Source organism: Arachis stenosperma, chromosome 5 (assembly GCF_014773155.1).
Source record: "Arachis stenosperma cultivar V10309 chromosome 5, arast.V10309.gnm1.PFL2, whole genome shotgun sequence".
NCBI classification, from domain to species: domain Eukaryota; kingdom Viridiplantae; phylum Streptophyta; class Magnoliopsida; order Fabales; family Fabaceae; genus Arachis; species Arachis stenosperma.
The window spans coordinates 114,252,482-114,271,713 of NC_080381.1; the positions used below are offsets into that span (position 1 = coordinate 114,252,482).

At 36.5% G+C, this 19,232-nt stretch overlaps 1 protein-coding gene and 1 non-coding gene across 2 annotated transcripts in view; both read right to left on the reverse strand.

The window, feature by feature from the left end:
* The window catches only part of LOC130981123 (alpha-galactosidase-like), a 57,018-nt gene extending 47,025 nt beyond the window's left edge, over positions 1–9,993 (reverse strand). Inside the window, exons 1-3 of the mRNA XM_057904745.1 lie at positions 9,887–9,993; positions 9,743–9,807; positions 9,482–9,561 (exon numbers count right to left, since the gene is read on the reverse strand). Of these exons, the coding sequence (XP_057760728.1) occupies positions 9,482–9,561; positions 9,743–9,807; positions 9,887–9,993 (252 nt within the window). The remainder of the gene's footprint in view (positions 1–9,481; positions 9,562–9,742; positions 9,808–9,886) is intronic.
* A 7,842-nt stretch (positions 9,994–17,835) lies between these two features.
* On the reverse strand, positions 17,836–17,942 carry LOC130983965 (small nucleolar RNA R71). Its single transcript, XR_009087930.1, has one exon. It is a non-coding gene; the product is annotated as a small nucleolar RNA R71 (small nucleolar RNA).
* Between the last annotated feature and the right edge of the window lie 1,290 nt (positions 17,943–19,232).

Here is a 19,232-nt window from a genome sequence, read left to right on the forward strand (position 1 = left end):
CTCGAATACATTGTTCATAAAAGAATCGAAAACTTGCAAAATTCACTTCGTAGCTGAAAGAGAAGTTAAACAACAAACATCCTTCAAGAGAGTAACAAAGTATAAACGGCATCTGCTCTAATTCAATTTCATGTTGAAGTAGATCATGTATAGCATTAAAAACAAAATGCACACAAATTTGGCTAAGAGCCCAAAATATTTCCTCAAATATGTTAGAAAGATAATTAGGTGCACAACCTAACCAAAAGCAATCATAAAACTCGGAAGACAACTCAAATGCTTGTTCAAAAATTCCCAAATTCCATATTCAAACAAGCGTGTATAAAAGTTTTAGCAAGGACGAAAGAGAAAGTTAAACTCTTTTTAGAAAAGAAATTCTGAGGTAAAAATTTACTTACAATCTGGTAAGAAAATAAGTGGTGCGTTACAAACGAACAGGTTTCCATTAAGCAAGGAAACTTCTCAAAACCTCATTTAAAATAGCGCATGTCAACTTTAAAACAATTTCGTCAAAAATTGAACAATGGTTTCAATTATAACCAAGCAACTAAAAAATAAGTTCGATTTAGAACTTCTTCAAAGAGAAATCAATCTGCTTTATAAAATTCAAAACAAGACTCCAAAAGTATACTTGAAATCACCATCTCACAACGATATTCAAGAAGATTATGATGTACTTGAAAAGGAGTCAAGCCATACAAGAAAAGATCTTAAATCAAGGTAGTTAAAACAAGATTCACTAGGCATGCGACATCAAACAAGCTTTCAATTGATCCAAAAGAACGCAAAAGTCATAGGAAAAGACAACCCAATCATTAGTGATTTCCCAAGGATAAATCTTTGACTAAAAAATCTTGTAAGGACAATGAGAGGATAAATGATGCACTATTTTGAAACGAACCAAACTGTCTCGTATAAGAATGAGATTCACCAGAGAAGAAAAACCAAGATCAATGTAAATGTTCACAAAATATAAAAGATTAGTTAAAAACAAAGTCAAGTATGACATTTATAGAGTTGGAAGGTTTAATAGAGAATTTAGTCCGTTCATAGGAAGAAAGCTATGAGTCCAACAGTTTCAAAAGAACAACAATGGCATAAACCATATAGCATGCTAAATCAAACTCAATTCAAAATAAGTTGAGTAAAGCTTATCAAACAAAGCTCAACGGGGATAAAAGTGAAAAGTCCGTTCTTTCCAAAATGTTGAAAAATATCCAAATACATAATCAAACGAAGATGTGCATTAGAACTATAGTAAAATTACTAGAAAGTCAAATTGTAATTTAAGGTAAATGCAGTTCCATAAACCAGTAAAAGTACAGGCAAGGTATTAAAATTAAATAGTTGTTAAACTGTATAAGAAATCTTCAAAGTTCATATATAGATAAGTATGTATCTAATCAACAGCAATTTTTATAAAATCTCAAAATTGGCTATGATCACTGTTAAATAAGAGAAAAAACTGAATCGATAATTCCTCTAAGAATGGACTCGGAATCCAGAGTTAAAACGCACAGCACGTTAGGTCAAGTTCAAAGCCATATCAAAGAATACATGAGTCAAGAAGGACTCAGACAGAGGAAGATAGATGCAACAAGGATTTTAAACAAGCATATGCACCTAAGATCAAACAAGAATGCATATGAATAGAGAAATAGAGTGGAAACATCAAATTACTTTTCAAGAGGAGTAGCAAACAAGAACTTCAAGTTAGGATATGAAAGAACAGATCGACTCGAATAGAATTCAAGACACACAATTGAATAGCCTCGAGAAATAGTTTCTAGCATTCCCAAAACCTGCGATTCGCTTTACTCAAAACTCGTATATCATCTATGATAACCCATTAGTGCTTTCATATACATAATTCACTAGTATTAAGCCGGCCAAACTTAATACGAAGAATTATGCAACGCAAGACTAACAGCATTAATCAATAGACCATCATGTGCATAAAGCTCTAATTCTCGTCATTCGACAAGACATAATACATGACAAATGCTTAGAGTATGCAATTGAAGCATAGTCAGTCCATTCCTCAGGCTCTACAGGAAGGACTGCTCTGATACCATAATGTAATACCCTGACTACCAAAGCTCACGCTTTCGGCTGCGCGACTCTGATAGATCGAACATAACGACGACACTTATACTATTTAATACTAAAATATGAGCCTGTTTAAAACTTTTTATGGCAATATCGCTCCCAAGATACTTCATTCGATAACGTACATCCATAGATACCATACAACTTATAAAAACTCATAAAGAGTACATCCATATATATACATATATATATATATATATGTATATATATATATATATATATATATATATATATGTATATATAAATAATATTACAAGCATTATCCAATACAATTCCTATCCCCCTTACAGAATATATCAAGATAAAGGCGAGGGTGCAATAAATAATAATCTAAAGCAATACAAAGCATCTCAACAACAATTAATTAAACTCTTCGTGACATCTGCGTCCATATCCTGAAAGGGGAAAAATGTAAGGGGGGTGAGAACATCATCCTCGAAAGGGTTCTCAGTAGAGGGTTTTTGAGAATTACTGTAATAGGATACGTGAAGATAAACCGCATCAGTGATTAATAATCGACTTATGCTTCTTTTCAAAAACAATGGTTTTCAATATAAAGAAATCTGAAATCCTTTTCTGAAAGAGAAAACTCTTCATTTAAAACAATATTCAAAAGCCTTTCAAAAGGTTTATCTATGCTGAACCAAATTAGCCTTTCATACTTTTCCAAATCAGAAACACAAAACCGAAACTAACCATCGGTCCATCTCAATTCAACCACGGCCCTAGGCCCAAACAATCCAACCAACAACCAATCACCACAATCCAACGAAGTCCCAGTTGCAAACACAGATAGGAAGTTCAAGTACAAAAATACAATTACAGCAAGTAGAACAATTAGCAGTTAATCACAAAGGCAAACCAAGCACAATATGCAGACCCAAACAATGTCACATAGATGCATAAGATGCATGCCTGTCCCTAGTGGCTGATGATATCATCTGTCGGTTATAGAGCCAACCCGACAAGTCCTGGTAGCTAACCATTGGACTATCCCTCTGTCGTGTCTCCCCAACTTAAGTTATACTCAATATAAACTTGATCATAATCATGATCCATATCCATCACCCTCACTGGTGAATATTTATGGGGGTAAGCTCATCCGGGGCTTTCACAGTGCCCCGCCACCCTGACGACATAGGGTCAAAAGAGCTTCAAGTCTCAACCTAAAGCATGTGGTGGCTAGCCACTGCTTTCTCCCAGGAAAACTCTTATCTCCGATAGTGGAAGTGCAACATTCACATTTATTAATGATTCAGCATATACATGCATTCATTCTCATCCATGGATCAACATCCATCTTAGCCATCCGGCTCACGGTTCAGTCCAGAACCAGCCAATATTCATATCATACATAGCCATTCCGGCTCACGGTTCAATCCAGAACCAACCAATATTCATAATCATACAAAGCCACTCCGGCCTATAACAAAACAGCACTTCCACCATTCAACATCATCAAATTCATAAAATCGGCATTTAAGCCATAAATCACTTTTTCTCAGTTCATTTCAATTTGAAATCAAGTTTCAACTCTTTTCAGCCTTGGCTTTAAAGATCTCATTTCTCAAATCATCTCAGGCTCATAAGCCACTTTTACTCAAGGTAAATTCCCCTTTTAAAATCAATGCCACTCTCGGCATACTCTTTCCTAAACTTCCATAACCATGGAAAGTTAAAGATTCATTTTGAAACATTCAAAATCATCCATCCAACAATGGGATTTTATAACAAAGCTCCTCGGCAGAGTCCCAAGTCTTTAGGGGAGAATAACATAACTCATTTTGCCAAATTCATTTAAAATCATTAAAACCTTGGCTTTCCGATTTGAGTAATAAAATAGGATCTAAGCCAAACCGAGTCACGTAATCATTTACTTCTTTCAAAGCCATTTCCTTTACTTAGGCAAAACCAACTTCAACCCCCATGATAAATTCTAAAGCGTTTCTACTGTTCAAAATTGTTTTAGTCTTGCAAGAATTCAGAATTCAAAGAGTACTAAAAACCTTTCCCAAAACATTTCAAAATGAAACTTGTCAATAGACATTCAGGTTCTTTCAAAGTCATTGAAACTCCTCTAATTAAAACCCTCAAGTCAATTTCAAAGGCATTGCACTTGGCACATTTAAAACATCTTTAAAACATAAGTTTCATCTAAATAGCTTTCTCCCGAAAGAGATACAATGCCTTTCTTAAGAAGAAAGACTAAATCACAATTTTCTCTTTAGTAATTCATTTCAAAAGCATGAATCATCCTTTTCTTGATAATTCAAATAAAATAGTAGAAGTCTTTAACTCATCATTTTTCCCAAACAACATTTCAATAAAGACTCAAATTTTATAGAAATTTCGGCAGCATCTCCCCTAAAACTTGGACTTTGCCACCCGGTTCGGGTCCCAAATAAACCGTTTCGCAATCCTTTTCAACGGTCCAAATTTCAAAATCAATCCAAGGCAAGTCAAAATCCAACACTCATATCAATTCCATATTTCAAGAAAACCGTTTCAAAATCAAATCATTATCAGCCGAATAAACTCATTTCTAAAGCTTTAAAGAAATGGTTCAGCAACAATTATTTATCAAACCAGATCATTTAAAGCAAGCCAGGATGAATTCAAGAGTATATTCTATTTTTTACCTTCTTAAGAAAATCCATTCAACTCAAATCAATTTCCAACGGATTAAACTCAATCTCAAAGCTTTAAAAGAATCAACTTCATAAGCATTTCGTTTCACAAAGCCATACGACAATCCAATCAAACAAATATTCATAATCATTCGAGACAATCAATAATACATAAGGCTGCTACAACCACCAAATACACATTGTCTCACATCAGTATCTATATGTAATAATTTCATACATAAAATATAGTTTTTGGAAAGCACCCCTACCTCAAAAACGCAAATTTCATAATCCAGACGCCTCATAAGTTCTTTTCGCCTCAACTCGAAATCAAAGGCAGCTTCAAAGCACAGCCTCACACATTTTTGCAGCAGCACAAACAGCTCTAAATTACAACAAGCAACCTCAGTTACTAAACTCTAAGGACATTAATATTGTAAGGGCTTCAATACATGTAGGGACACTAACATAGGGCTTTCGAAACATAATTTCTTACCAGAATAACAACACAAAGCAGCTGCGATTTTGAACCGGCCCCGGCAACAGCTCTGGCGGTGGCCAGAAGCTCCGGTGGATCAAATATAAAAACCGCACAACATTAAAACCTTCTCGAAAACCAAAAAGGCAGGAACCTCAATCAAAACCCTTACTGACAGAGTTCTTCCGATGACGGCAACAGGGTTCTCAAATGGCAGAAGCTCAGCTCGGAGCTCTGACGGTGATCCCAGAAGTCACAAAACCATCCCCGACGGTCAGACTCACAGAGACGCAGCTTCCTTCTCCGGTAGCGACACCTGCGGCGGTGGCTGGTGCAGCACCCCCAATGGCTCCTCTACCTCGTGGTTCTGTCTCCCTTCCTCCAAACCTCCAAGAGAAGCACCATCCGTAAACAAAGCTCGACGGTGATAGTGGAGTGGCTGACGTCAATACCGGCGACGCTGGCAGCGAGCAGACCGGCGACTGGGTGGCGCGACTCTTTCCCCCATCGCGGTCCTCCCCCTCGCCTCAGATCTACTCTGCGACAGCGTAGGGACGGCGGCGCGGCTGGACTGGGTGCTGCTTCAGTGGCGATGGCGAGGCAGAACGGCGACCCAGGCTTCACAGACGGCGGCGACTCCATGGGGGACGACGAGCAAGGACGGCGGCTCCGCGTGGTGGTCGCTCTCCCTGCTCAACGACGTCAGTGGCGAGACGGTCTGAAGGAAGGCAGAAGACGGCGAAGCTGACCTCCGCAAGGCGCGACGGCGACTGCGACAGCTGGGCAGTGGTCACAGCGCAGCCCTTCCCTCTCTGCCCGATCTCGCTTCTCAAGCTCCCTCTCCCTCTCTGCCCGATCTCGCTTCTCAAGCTCCCTCTCCCTCTCTGCCTCAATTTCTTTCTTTCATGAAAATGGGAAGCCGTGTGTGTTGCGTTTTGTTGGGAAAGGGGAAAGATCTGCTGCTACTGCTGGGTGTATTGGTTTGAGGAAAAAGGGGGGAGCGTTTGTGTTGCTACTGCCGGGTTGGGGGAGAAGGTAATCGGGTCACGGGTTAGGGTTTCAGGGTTAGGATTAGGGGTATTTTAGTAATTTCAAATGAAATTGGGGAAAATATAGTAATTGAAACCCAATTAAATCCAACACTAATTGTATATAAAAAATACTATTTGCTCATCAATTTTACAAATTATTTTCAATTAAATATACAAATCCAATAATTATAAAATTGCATAATAATCATAACTTATCTCAAATTCAATAAATCAAAACTTGCCTTAATTGTCTTTAATAAAATAATTTCTAAAATTAAGGCTATGCATAACTATATGATTTGAGACTTGATCATAAAAGATTTTTCAAAGGTTCTGGGTCTTACAGTGGTCATTCGATGAGTCAACAAATTGACTAAGTCATAATGTTTTTCCTCTACATGCTGCCAATACACTGCCATAGAATTAACTGCATTCGAAGTAGAGCCTTGGTGCACGAAATTGCAATCACACTTTTGCAATCCCGCACAACTAACCAGCAAGTGCACTGGGTCGTCCAAGTAATACCTTACGTGAGTAAGGGTCGATCCCACGGAGATTGTCGGCTTGAAGCAAGCTATGGTTATCTTGTAAATCTTAGTCAGGATATCAGAAATTATCAGGATTGATTGTGAAAAGTAAAAGAACATGAAATAAGTACTTGTTTTGCAGTGATAGAGAATAGGTTGAGGTTTTGGAGATGCTACATCTTCTGAATCTCTGCTTTTCTACTGTCTTCTTCTTCAAACACGCAAGGCTCCTTCCATGGCAAGCTGTATGTAGGGTTTCACCGTTGTCAATGGCTACCTCCCATCCTCTCAGTGGAAATGTTCAACGCACCCTGTCACGGCACGGCTATCCATCTGTCGGTTCTCAAACAGGCCGGAATAGAATCCAATGATTCTTTTGCGTCTGTCACTAACGCCCCGCCTTCAGGAGTTTGAAGCTTGTCACAGTCATTCAATCATTGAATCCTACTCAGAATACCACAGACAAGGTTTAGACCTTCCGGATTCTCTTGAATGCCGCCATCAGTTCTAGCTTATACCACGAAGATTCCGGTTAAAGAATCCAAGAGATATCTACTTAATCTAAGGTAGAACGGAGGTGGTTGTCAGGCACATGTTCATAGTTGAGAATGATGATGATTGTCACGGATCATCACATTCATCTGGTTTAAGAACAAGTAATATCTTAGAATGGAAGCAAGCATGATTGAATGAGAAACAGTAGTAATTGCATTAATCCATCAAGACACAGCAGATCTCTTCACCCCCAACCATGGGGTTTAGAGACTCATGCTGTGGAAGGTACACAAAGAAACGTGTAAAGTGTCATGAGGTACTGATACAATGTCAAAATATCCTATTAATAGTAAACTAGTAACCTAGGGTGTACAGAAATGAGTAAATGACGTAAAAATCCACTTCTGGGTCCACTTGGTGTGTGCTTGGGCTGAGCATTGAAGTATTTTCGTGTAGAGACTTTTTCTGGAGTTAAACGCCAGCTTTTATGCCAGTTTGGGCGTTTAACTCCAAGTTTTATGCCAGTTCCAGCGTTAAACGCTGGAAATTCTGAGGCTGATTTGCCACGCCGGCTTGGGCCATCAAATCTCGGGCAAAGTATGGACTATTATACATTGCTGAAAAGCCCAGGATGTCTACTTTCCAACGCCGTTGAGAGCGAGCTAATTGGGCTTCTGTAGCTCCATAAAATCCACTTCGAGTGCAGGGAGGTCAGAATCCAACAGCATCTGCAGTCCTTTTCAGTCTCTGAATCAGATTTTTGCTCAGGACCCTCAATTTCAGCCAAAAAATACCTAAAATCACAGAAAAACACACAAACTCATAGTAAAGTCTAGAAAAGTGAATTTTAGCTAAAAACTAATAAAAATATACTAAAAACTAACTAGATCATACTAAAAACATACTAAAAACAATGCCAAAAAGCGTATAAATTATCCGCTCATCAAGCCTACATTATAATCATGAGAATATTTGAAATGTTGTGGGTTTTGAGAATTATTCCCTCTATTTACACTCCTAAATCGAACAGGAGGAACAAAACTACCCATCAGTGGAGTATAACCGGGAAGAAGGCCATAAGAGGGCCAACCGGTAGTTATTGAAGGTGGTGGCAAATTACCACGTGGACAAATGTTACGTCCAACATTTCCAGTTTGCACAGTGTTAACCGCTATGCTTTCACTTTCAATCGCACCTTCCGAACGTGAAATCACGTCTGCTTGTTGCACAATTACTGGTATCAAAAACTTTTTGACACACTTCAATTTAAAACTGTCCCACTGGGCATGCCAATTTATTTTGTTGATTTTTAGCAAATCGATGGTGGTTCGATATCTAAAAATCTGGGAGTGAAACCTAATCCTCTTTGCAGGTACCAGGCTTTTATAAGTGTATCAAAGCATCTTCGATTAGACAAATGTTGAAACGAAAAATAAATTAAAATTTGTAAAAGAAAAAAAGAAGTTTGAAACGACGAATTCGAAATGGAAATTGGTTGAAATCAAAAAGATTGCATTGAAATTTAAAGAAAGCGATAAAGGCGCCTTCGACTAGGTCAAAGGGCTTTTGGCATGAAAATTAAAAGATATTGAAATATAAATTGGATTCAAAAAATAAACTTTGCTTGAAACATAAAATTGCTTGTAAAATAAACTTGCTTGAAAGATAAAGTTTGAAGAAAGTTAAATTGAAAAGATAAAGACATGGAAGGAACCTTACAAATAATTAACTCGAAGCAGACTCAGAAAGTCTCTGGGGATGTGAGTGTGCGTGAATAATTTCTGAAGCAAAGTTTCAACATTTATTCCCTAAAACTTTCTAATATTTATAACCCATTTTTATAACTGATTATTAATTACATAATGATGTCTTGTATGCGCGCTCCCAGGTAACCGTTTCCGCTCTTTTTCCCATAAACGTTACCCATAAATTCCTCACATGATGAAAGGTCTTCAACTTCTCCACTTACGTAACCGTTCGATCTACTATTCGAGCAACTATTCGATTTCTCATTCGAATACATGTTCGACTAGACCAGTCCGATTTAATAAGACATCCAGAATCGAATCTGTGTCGAATAACTCCTAATTAATGTTGCACGTGCTTCTTTTCAACATCTGCTTCCATTTCAAATTAGCTCATTTTCGAGTAACAAATATATATAACATACATTTTATCCATAAAATTTTGTGACATATATAGAAATGAAAATACCTTAGCTAATGCCCATATGCTAAAATGAGCACAGTATTCTTCTCTCATGCCTCCATTTCCAATTTCAAGCATGTCAGGATCTGTTCGCAAAAATTGATAATATAGTTACTTTAATTAGAACTTTTTTAAAGTTTTAATTTTTCTTCATTAAATACAAAATTGATGCGTTATAAACGTTGAACATATTTTACTCTTCAAGAAAATCACTTTATTTTAAGACCCTTGACAAGTGTTCTCCGATAAGTAAAGATAGATAATTACCATTCCATCCTCCAGGTGCAGCATAAGAAGCCCATTTGTCATTTTGATCTATAAGAGATGTCATGCTGCACAATGTTGAAAATCAAATTCCAACAAGGGAATTAAATTTCTCATAAACCACATTATTATTGATAGTCACCTAGCCTGTCCCAATTATCTTTGATGTCTCTAGTTGTTTGGTGTGGTATTTCAAAACCACAACTGAACTGACAAGTATATTGGATTTTGAGTGTTTTGAGTGCAATTAGCATTAAACAGTAATTTAGAGATTAAGAAAGCAAATAATGACTTGGATGTGAAAAATGTGTGGAAAATAGTTAAGGTTTTGGAGATGTTTATTTTTTCGGATTAACAATTCTTACCAACTACTTTAATCATGCACGATTCAATTCATGACAAATCCTAATTGATTAAACACTAATTTCTTAGAGTTTTAATCTTCTCTGACCTAATCAACCGGCAATTCTTTGTTCACTTAATTTAGATTAAATGTTTAAGTTCAATTCTAGTTTATTAGCCACACAAACCTTAATTACCCAAAGATAAGATATATAATTATATATCACATATCACGTTAAATCCAGATAACTAGAGAACTGCAAGAATTTACTTTTAAGATGTTATTCAAGTGAGTTAGCTTTTCCAAGATTCAACAAGATTTCAAGTAAAAAAAAAGAGTTATCTTCTAATATATTCTGATTCCTAAGATGAAGAATGAAAGTAATTCTTGAATATAGAACAGTGTGTTGATTAAAAGTAGAATAACAATAGTATTAATTCATAGAATAAATAGAGCTCCTAACCATAATAGAAGAGGTTTAGTTACTCATGGAGAAAGTAAATCCTCGCAGAGAAAAGTGTGTAATTCTGAAAAATGCGGAAGGGGAGAAGAAGAAATCCCAGGCCAAGATCTCTTCTCCGTTTATATCTAATCATAATAAATATAAAATACTATTTCTAAAATCTAGAAATATCTTTTCTTAATTCAAAACTAATTTTAAAAACTAAATTAAATCAAAAGATTCGGTGAAGGTCACGCTGAAACCTTCTTTTTCAGCATATTGACACCAAACTTGAGATTGTGGCATTTGGCACCATGTAAGCAGCAATTATGCACACATTCCCAGGATCCTGGTGACAAACTTCAGGTTCTGGCATTTGGCGCTAGCATGGCAGTAAGCTTTTCATGTTGTACGAGGTCTCTGATGCCAAACGTGAGGTTTCTGGCGTTTGCCGCCACCATGGTAGAGAAAAAGTATAGACTATTATATAACGTTGAAAATTTCTAGAATTGGCTTTCTAATGCCGCTAGAACTGCATCAATGGGACTTCTGTAACTCAAGTTATGCTCGTTGGAGTAAGAGAAAGTCAGAGTTGACAGCATCCACGAATTCTCTTTGCACTTTACCAAATTCGCCTGAATGCCACATGTATTAAATCATATTGCAAAACAACTCAAAGTAACATTCATGGTAGCTTAAAATACATAAATCTTGATTTAATTTAACAATTTTACATGTAAATTCATTAAAAAAAGATAAAAAAAAATCCTCAATCATTGTTCTCCAACTATTTCTAACACCTGAGAAAAAGATTGATCTTTCATAGTTTAATAAAACTTTACTTTTATATATATATATATATATATATATATATATATATATATATATATATACTCCTATTAATTAATACCTCTCTTTTTGGGCTTATATTATTGTTGTTACAATTATCATACTTCAAGTAGTCAACTCTCCAAAATAACATTGAAAACATAAGTTAATTATATATACATGAATCAAAATAAAAAAATTATCTAAAAGTGTAAAATGACTTTCAAATGAATGTATTACCCAAGAAGCAAATGTTTTTGCATCTTGGACTTCATGTCCCTGATCCAGGCATAGTTTTACTGCATGTCTGATCTCTCTATACAAAGAAAATTATTGTAATTAAAAAATTTAAAATAGTAAATTTTTAATACTAATATATTAATATTGTGTTTAATGTGATATACATACTCAAGCATCAGAATAGATTTTCAACTTTAAACCTTTGCTATGAATATAATCAATTACAGCCTTAATTTCTGAAGGAAATGTTGAAGCTTTTGCAACTAAATTGCCTTGCTACAAAAAGAATAATAAAATGAAACATTTTATCATATGAATTTTCTCGTGATCACTTGATATAATTAATTAAGTGTAAATTTTTAATATTATTTTTTCGATCAAGAGTCATATTTGGTTTCACAAATTAAATTATGATGAATTTCGAGCACCAACTAATCTCAATTAATGTTAACATCAACATTCAGTATTTTATTTTGAGTACAATCCCACTTCGATCCCTAACTATTTCACTAACTCTCATTCCGCCCTTTATTGATTGAAAATGACCTTAATGATTAACTTTGTCAGACATTCTACTTTTTCTGTTAATGTCTCCATCCAGAACTACAGATTTTGTCTATGTGTCACGTTAGCTGATAACGTGTCAAGAAACTATTCCAAAGGACAAAACGCCCCCTTTCGTGTCAACAATATGCTGTAGTAAAATAGGACAATTAAATTTTTAAAAACTTTTTAGGAGATAGTTAAACCCCTAACTAATTTAAACATAGACATATAAACCTATAATGAACTATGAAATAGGACAAATATCCCTAACTATTGATATTGTTCCTGAAGACGAAAAGGAGGCATGAAGACTTATAAAAGAAGCACAAAATTACACCACGATGATGAGTGTCACGGATCATCACATTCATCAAGTTCAAGTGCAACGAATATCTTAAAACAGGAATAAGTCGAATTGGATAGAAAATAATAGTAATTGCATTGAAACTTGAGGTACAGCAGAGCTCCACACCCTTAATATATGGTGTGTAGAAACTCCACCGTTGAAAATACATAAGTGAAAGGCATGGCTGAGTGGCCAGCCCCCATGATCTGAGAACTAAACGTCCAAAAGATGTCTAATACAATAGTAAACTATCCTATTTATACTAGACTAGCTACTAGGGTTTACATGAGTAAGTAATTGATGCATAAATCCACTTCCCGGGGCTCACTTGGTGTATGTTTGGGCTGAGCTTGATCTATCCACGAGCTGAGGCTTCTCTTGGAGTTGAACTACAAGTTGTAACGTGTTTTGGGCGTTCAACTCCGGGTCGTGACGTGTTTCTGGCGTTTTACTCCAGACAGCAACATGGAACTGGCGTTGAGCGCCAGTTTACGTCGTCAATTCCCGAATAAAGTATAGACTATTATATATTGCTGGAAAGCTCAGGATGTCTAATTTCTAACGCTGTTGAGAACGCGCCATTTGGAGTTCTGTAGCTCCAAAAAATCTATTTCGAGTGCAGGGAGGTCAGATTCCAAACTCATAGTAAAGTCCAGAAATGTGAATTTAACATAAAAACTAATGAAAACATCCCTAAAAGTAGCTTGAACTCACTAAAAACTACCTAAAAACAATGCCAAAAAGCGTATAAATTATCCGCTCATCAAGGTACCAGGTAAGAGGCGGTGGAAATGACCACTCGCTCCGTGTATATGATTAAGAAGTGTAGAGATGTTGGAAATGTATGAAAAATGAATTAATGAATTAATGATTATGAAAGAAGTGGAATAATAATGAAAATAAACTCGAAATTGATTGTGATATGCCTCCGGATAAGATGCAGTGGTGTTATCCACTTGCTCTGGGTAAGAGGCAAGGACACCGGGTAAGATGCAGTGGTGCTACCCACTTACTCTGGGTATGAATTATGAATGAATTGATGTATGGAAATGAATTGTAATGATAAAGAAAATGTGTTTCTGAATGTGAATCCGAGTAAGATGCAGTGGTGTTATCCACTTGCTCCGGGAGAGTTTGAGGCTTCAGGTAAGATGCAAGGGCTGTGTTCTATCGCCACTTACTCCGGGTCGAGAACTATAACACTGCCTGGGTAAGAGGCAGTGGTGAGGTTTTCCCCTGCTCCAGGTACATGGTAAGATGCAAGGGTTGTAGTATTGTCCCACTTGCTCTGTGTTTGGTGTTCCATCCACGGTTAGTTACAAGGACTTGTCAGGTAGGCTTTATAACCGACAGATGATATCATCAGCCATAGTGCAGGCATATATCATTTGCATATGCTTGAATTGTTTGGGTTTGCCTATTTGTTTTGGATTGCTATATCATATATGCTATGTTACCTGATTATGTGCTACTTATTCTACATGTACCTTATTGTGTATTACTTGCCTGTATTGCTTGTGTTTGTACAACTGAGTGGTTCCTCATGCTAGTTTTGGTTGACGCTGAAGCTGTTCTTGTGGAAATGGAATGATGATATGATTAATTTAAAATGATAATTATTGAATGAGGTCATTTAAGCTCCATAGGTCACGCAGTGAAGTGATTTCACTTGCTCCAGGTAAGAATATGAAGTATTGATATAGAATTGCTGAGACAGAACAACTGGTGATGGTTTGACTTATGATTCTGATTTTGATTTGTTGGAGAGTTGGAAGGTTGGGAAACATGAGAGAGTGGAATTAGATTTAGCATCCCCTTATGACAGTTGCCTATTTATGGATTAGCGAGAATATAGGATGAATGTTGGGTGAAAGGAAGTTTAGGATGCTTAGTGAGTTTTTATTACAATGCATTGTATTTATTTGGCACTTTTACCGTATCGGGAACCCATGGGTCGGGGGTTCTCATTCCGTATATATCTCTTGTTTTTGAAATACAGGTCCAGGTGCTTAGAAGTGAGCTGTGGTTCATCTAAGAGACGGCGAAGATCTTTATGTTCTCTACTTTATATGTTGCTTAGAATCTCTCCATTTTTATTTGAAAAGCCTATATTATGTATTGAACTCTTTTGAACTCGCCTATAGAGGCTTGATGTATTTTGGGAGAGATAGGAAACTTCTGTTGTCAAACTGCTTTTACTCTGTATCCTAGTCGGCCTAAACTTCGTGGGTCACGGCTAATGGCTATTTATATATATCATATATCTATATTATGTTTTGATCTCATTCTTATCTTTATACTGCTATTGATACACGCTTTATCTTTTGTTGATATGTGAGTGTTACGCTTCGCGATTCTATTTTACTCCTTTTTCAGCCTTCTAGTTTAATGGTTCCTTTCAATTATATTTTATATTATATATTACAATCCACCTTGAGAGTCGTACCACCTTAATATCGTTGACTTATGGCTCGAGCATAAGGATTTGTATATTAGGGTATCTAGTTGATACGTCTAGCATGAAGTTCATGAGTGTACCTTTGGTAACTTTGAAGCACTAGACTTGAGATATTGATACCGATCACCTTGATATCACTTGTTTTGTGTGAACAAGAACCAAATAGCGACTCGTGGACATGGTCACGGTCAAGAGAGGGATAGGGCTAGTAACACGGAACCTGAGACGATTGAGAATAATCTCGCAAACTTTATGACTGCCTTGGAGAACATGGCTGCTACTATGCAAGCTACGGCTGCGGTATTGGGGAATCAAGCCGGTAATGGGAATGGCGATAACAGAGAAAATGGGCCAATGACTTTAGTAACCTTCCTGAAAGTAAACTGATGCGTGAGCATCTTGTCTATCTTTTCCTAGTGAATTTGCATCTAATTTGTTGAGTTTGATTAAGAATTAATTATATTTTAGCCACTATGGATGCTATTTTGAGTTTTGTGCAATTTTATTTATTTTAGGTAGCATTCAGCTGTATTTGATGGAGTTTCTGCAAAAGAAGAGATGAAGGCGAATAATGCTATCAACCCTGACCTCTCTGTACTCAAACCTAAATAACTCAAGCTACAGAGATCCAATGGACATGATTTCAGTGGCATTGGAAAGCTAACTACCAGAGCTTTCCAACGATATATAATAGTTCATACTTCTTCTCCGAACTCACTGCCAAGGATGCACCTAACTTGAGATTTCCCAAGTTAGGCGCAAAACACAACAACAATACGCGAGATTGGTCCGGCTCACTTCAAGTTAGGCGCACTAAAGCCCAAGTTAAGAACACTAAAGCCCAAGTTAGGCGTAGCTTCACTCAATTAAACTCCAATTCATACACTAAAGCCCAAGTTAGGCGTGGATCAGAGTGAAGGAATCAAGTGGTCCCCATCCATCAATTGAAGACTTGATGATAGTTAGTTAATTCTGATTTAAATTCAAATCTTATCTTTTAGAAAAAGATATTATCTTATTTTTAGATATTAGATTTTTAATTAATTAGGATTAGTTATAAAAAGGGATCTGATGCCATCAGATTGAAACTCTGTACATTCAGATCAGGAACAGTTTACCTAAATCCTAGTTTTCTACTCTGAACCATGAGCAACTAATCCTCCATTGTTAAGGTTAGGAGCTCTGTCTATTTGTATGGATTGATTTTATTACTTTTTCTATTTTAATTTATGTTTTGGATTTATATTTAAGAATTGTTTTCGTTCTTTATCTTATGAATTTGGGTGGAACGAAAGTATGACCCTCTTTCTATTTGAGTTCTTGTATAACTTGGAAAAGCTCTATACAAGAACAATAGCTTGAAAACAAATTCTCCTAAATTTTAATTATCTGAATTTAACAGGATACGTGACATATAATCCTTTTATTTTTTGGGTAATTAGAGTTTTTGTGGCATGTAAACTGAAATTTGATTATAACCCTCTAATTGGAATTAATTGACCAAGGAATTGGCAGTTAATGAATTTTAGAGGAGACTAGGAAGGTCTAAGGAATTAAGGTCTAGTCACATATAGTTTGCCATAAATTAAATCCTACATAATTAAATTAGTTAGTAAGAAAAGTCAACTCAGGAAATAGATAACTCTAAAACCTTAACTGTTTCTCTAATATTTTATTCCCAACTTATTTACTGTGTGCCTGTCTTATTTTCAACTTATCGAACATCCAACACACTTTTCTGCTTGTCTAACTAATCCTATCAAACGCTATTATTGCTTAATCCATCAATCCTCATGGGATCGACCCTTACTCACGTAAGGTATTACTTGGTACGACCCGGTGCACTTGCCGGTTAGTAAGTGTGGGTTATAAAATACCACACCAAGTTTTTGGCGCCGTTGCCGGGGATTGACTGTGATTAACAACTATTAGTTGTTTGATTGCTTAGATTAGGCGATTTAGTTTTAATTTTATAAAAAAAAATTCTTTGAATTTTCGAAAAAAAAAATATTTCTTTTACGGTATTTTTTCTTTTTTCCTTTAACGTTAATTTTTTTCTTTTTACTTTACATTATATTTTTTCTTTTCATTTACCCCCCTCCCCTGATTCGTTCCCCTTTCCTTTAAAAAATAATAATAATAATAATAAAATAAAATAAAATAAAAATTTTAAAAAAATAAATAGTACCAATATTTTTTTTAATTTCTGAAATTAAGTTTGGTATTGACTATTTATTATTTTTCTTCTATCTATTTTATTCAATATTTTTATCTCTTTACACATGTTACCTCACTGGGAACTCTCTGCACTTTGACGTAGAGATTCCCATTCTTTCTTGTTTTCTGTTTGTTTATGCGCAAGAACAGAGACAAAGAACATCTCTTAGACTTTGATCCTGAACCTGAAAGAACTTTCAGGCGACGTTTACAACAAGCAAGACTTTACAAGGCTACAGAATCCACTATGGATCCTAACAATGCTGATAATGCCAATATGGCAAATCCTAATGCGAATGAGCAACAAAGAAGAGTACTTGGCTCTTATTCTGCTCCTTCTGCAGATCTTTATGGAAAAAGCATTGTGGTGCCTCCTATAGCTGCAAACAACTTTGAGTTAAAGCCACAACTGGTTACCCTGGTACAACAAAACTTCCAATATCATGGTCTTCCCTATGAAGACCCAAATCAATTTATTTCCAGTTTTCTGCAGATTTGTGATACTGTGAAGACAAACGAAGTGAACCCAGATGTGTACAAACTAATGCTCTTCCCGTTTGCTCTGAGAGATGGAGCAAAACTATGGCTAGATTCCCAACCCAAGGAGAGCTTGGATACTTGGAACAAGGTGGTTACGGAGTTTCTGACTAAATTTTTTCCACCAAAGAAGCTGACTAAGCTTAGGATGGAGGTTCAGACCTTCAAGCAGAAAAATGGTGAAACTTTGTATGAAGCATGGGAGAGATTCAAGCTACTGACTAGGCAATGCCCTCCAGACATGTTCTCCAAATGGACCCAACTGGATATCTTTTATGAAGGTTTGGGCGACATGTCCAAGATGTGCTTAGACAATTCTGCAAGAGGTTCATTGCACAAGAAGAAGACACCGGAGGAGACAATTGAGCTTATTGAATTAGTTGCTAGCAACCAATACTTATACTCATCTAACAGGAATCTTGTGAACTCTGAGACTCCTCAGAAGAAGGGTGTCATAGAAGTAGAAACTCTTAATGCTCTTCTTGCTCAAAATAAGCTTATATGTCTCAGCAAATGAGTCTACTTACTCAACAGCTGGGTGGCATGCAAGTCTCCGCTATCAACACCCAAAATCCACCTCAAGAGGTCTCTTATGACATGACAGGTAATTTTGTGCTAAATGATAATTATGATTATGCTCAACCCTCTTCTGAACAGGTGAATTACATGGGGAGTGGTCTTAGGAATCCCAACAATGATCCATATTCTAAGACATACAATCCGGGGTGGAAGAATCACCCAAATTTTAGATGGAGGGATCAACCTCAGAGACCTCAGAACTTCAACAATAGTTCTCAGGGCGATTTCCAACAGAACAATGATTTGGAAGCAATATTGACAAGTTTTAGACAGGAAACCAGAGCATCCATCAAGAACCTGGATATTCAAATGGGTCAAATAGCCACCAGAGTTAATGAAATTGATCAGAGGACCACTAATAGCCTTCCTAGTAACACAATTCCAAATCCAAAAGAGGAATGCAAGGCTATCTCCGTGATAAGTGGACAAGTGGCAAGTACAGAAGCACAAGTTATGCAGGAAACCAGAGCCTCCATTAGAAATTTAGAGGTGCTAGTGGGCCAACTGAGCAAGCAATTACTTGAGAGGTCTGCAAGTACATTTCAAGGTGATACAGTGGTGAACCCAGGAGAAGACTGCAATGTTATTCAATTGAGAAGTGGTAAAGTAGCTGGCTCTGAGACCAAGGTCAATGAAGAGCTAGTTGACAAGGAAGCTCCAGAGGAGAAGAAGGAAGACATAGAGCATGCCCCTCCAAAGCGTGCAGACAATCCATTTCCAGACTCTCTTGACACTCATCCTACATTGCCAAAGGCTCCTGAGTACAAGCCTAAGATGCCATATCCTCAGAGACTTCAAAAGGAGACCAAGGACAAACAGTTTTCAAAGTTCTTAAAAATCTTCAGAAAATTGCAAATCAGTATTCCATTTGCTGAGGTTTTGGAACAAATGCCTATCTATGTCAAGTTTATGAAGGAGCTGTTGTCAAAGAATGAGCGTTTAAAGGAAGATGAGACA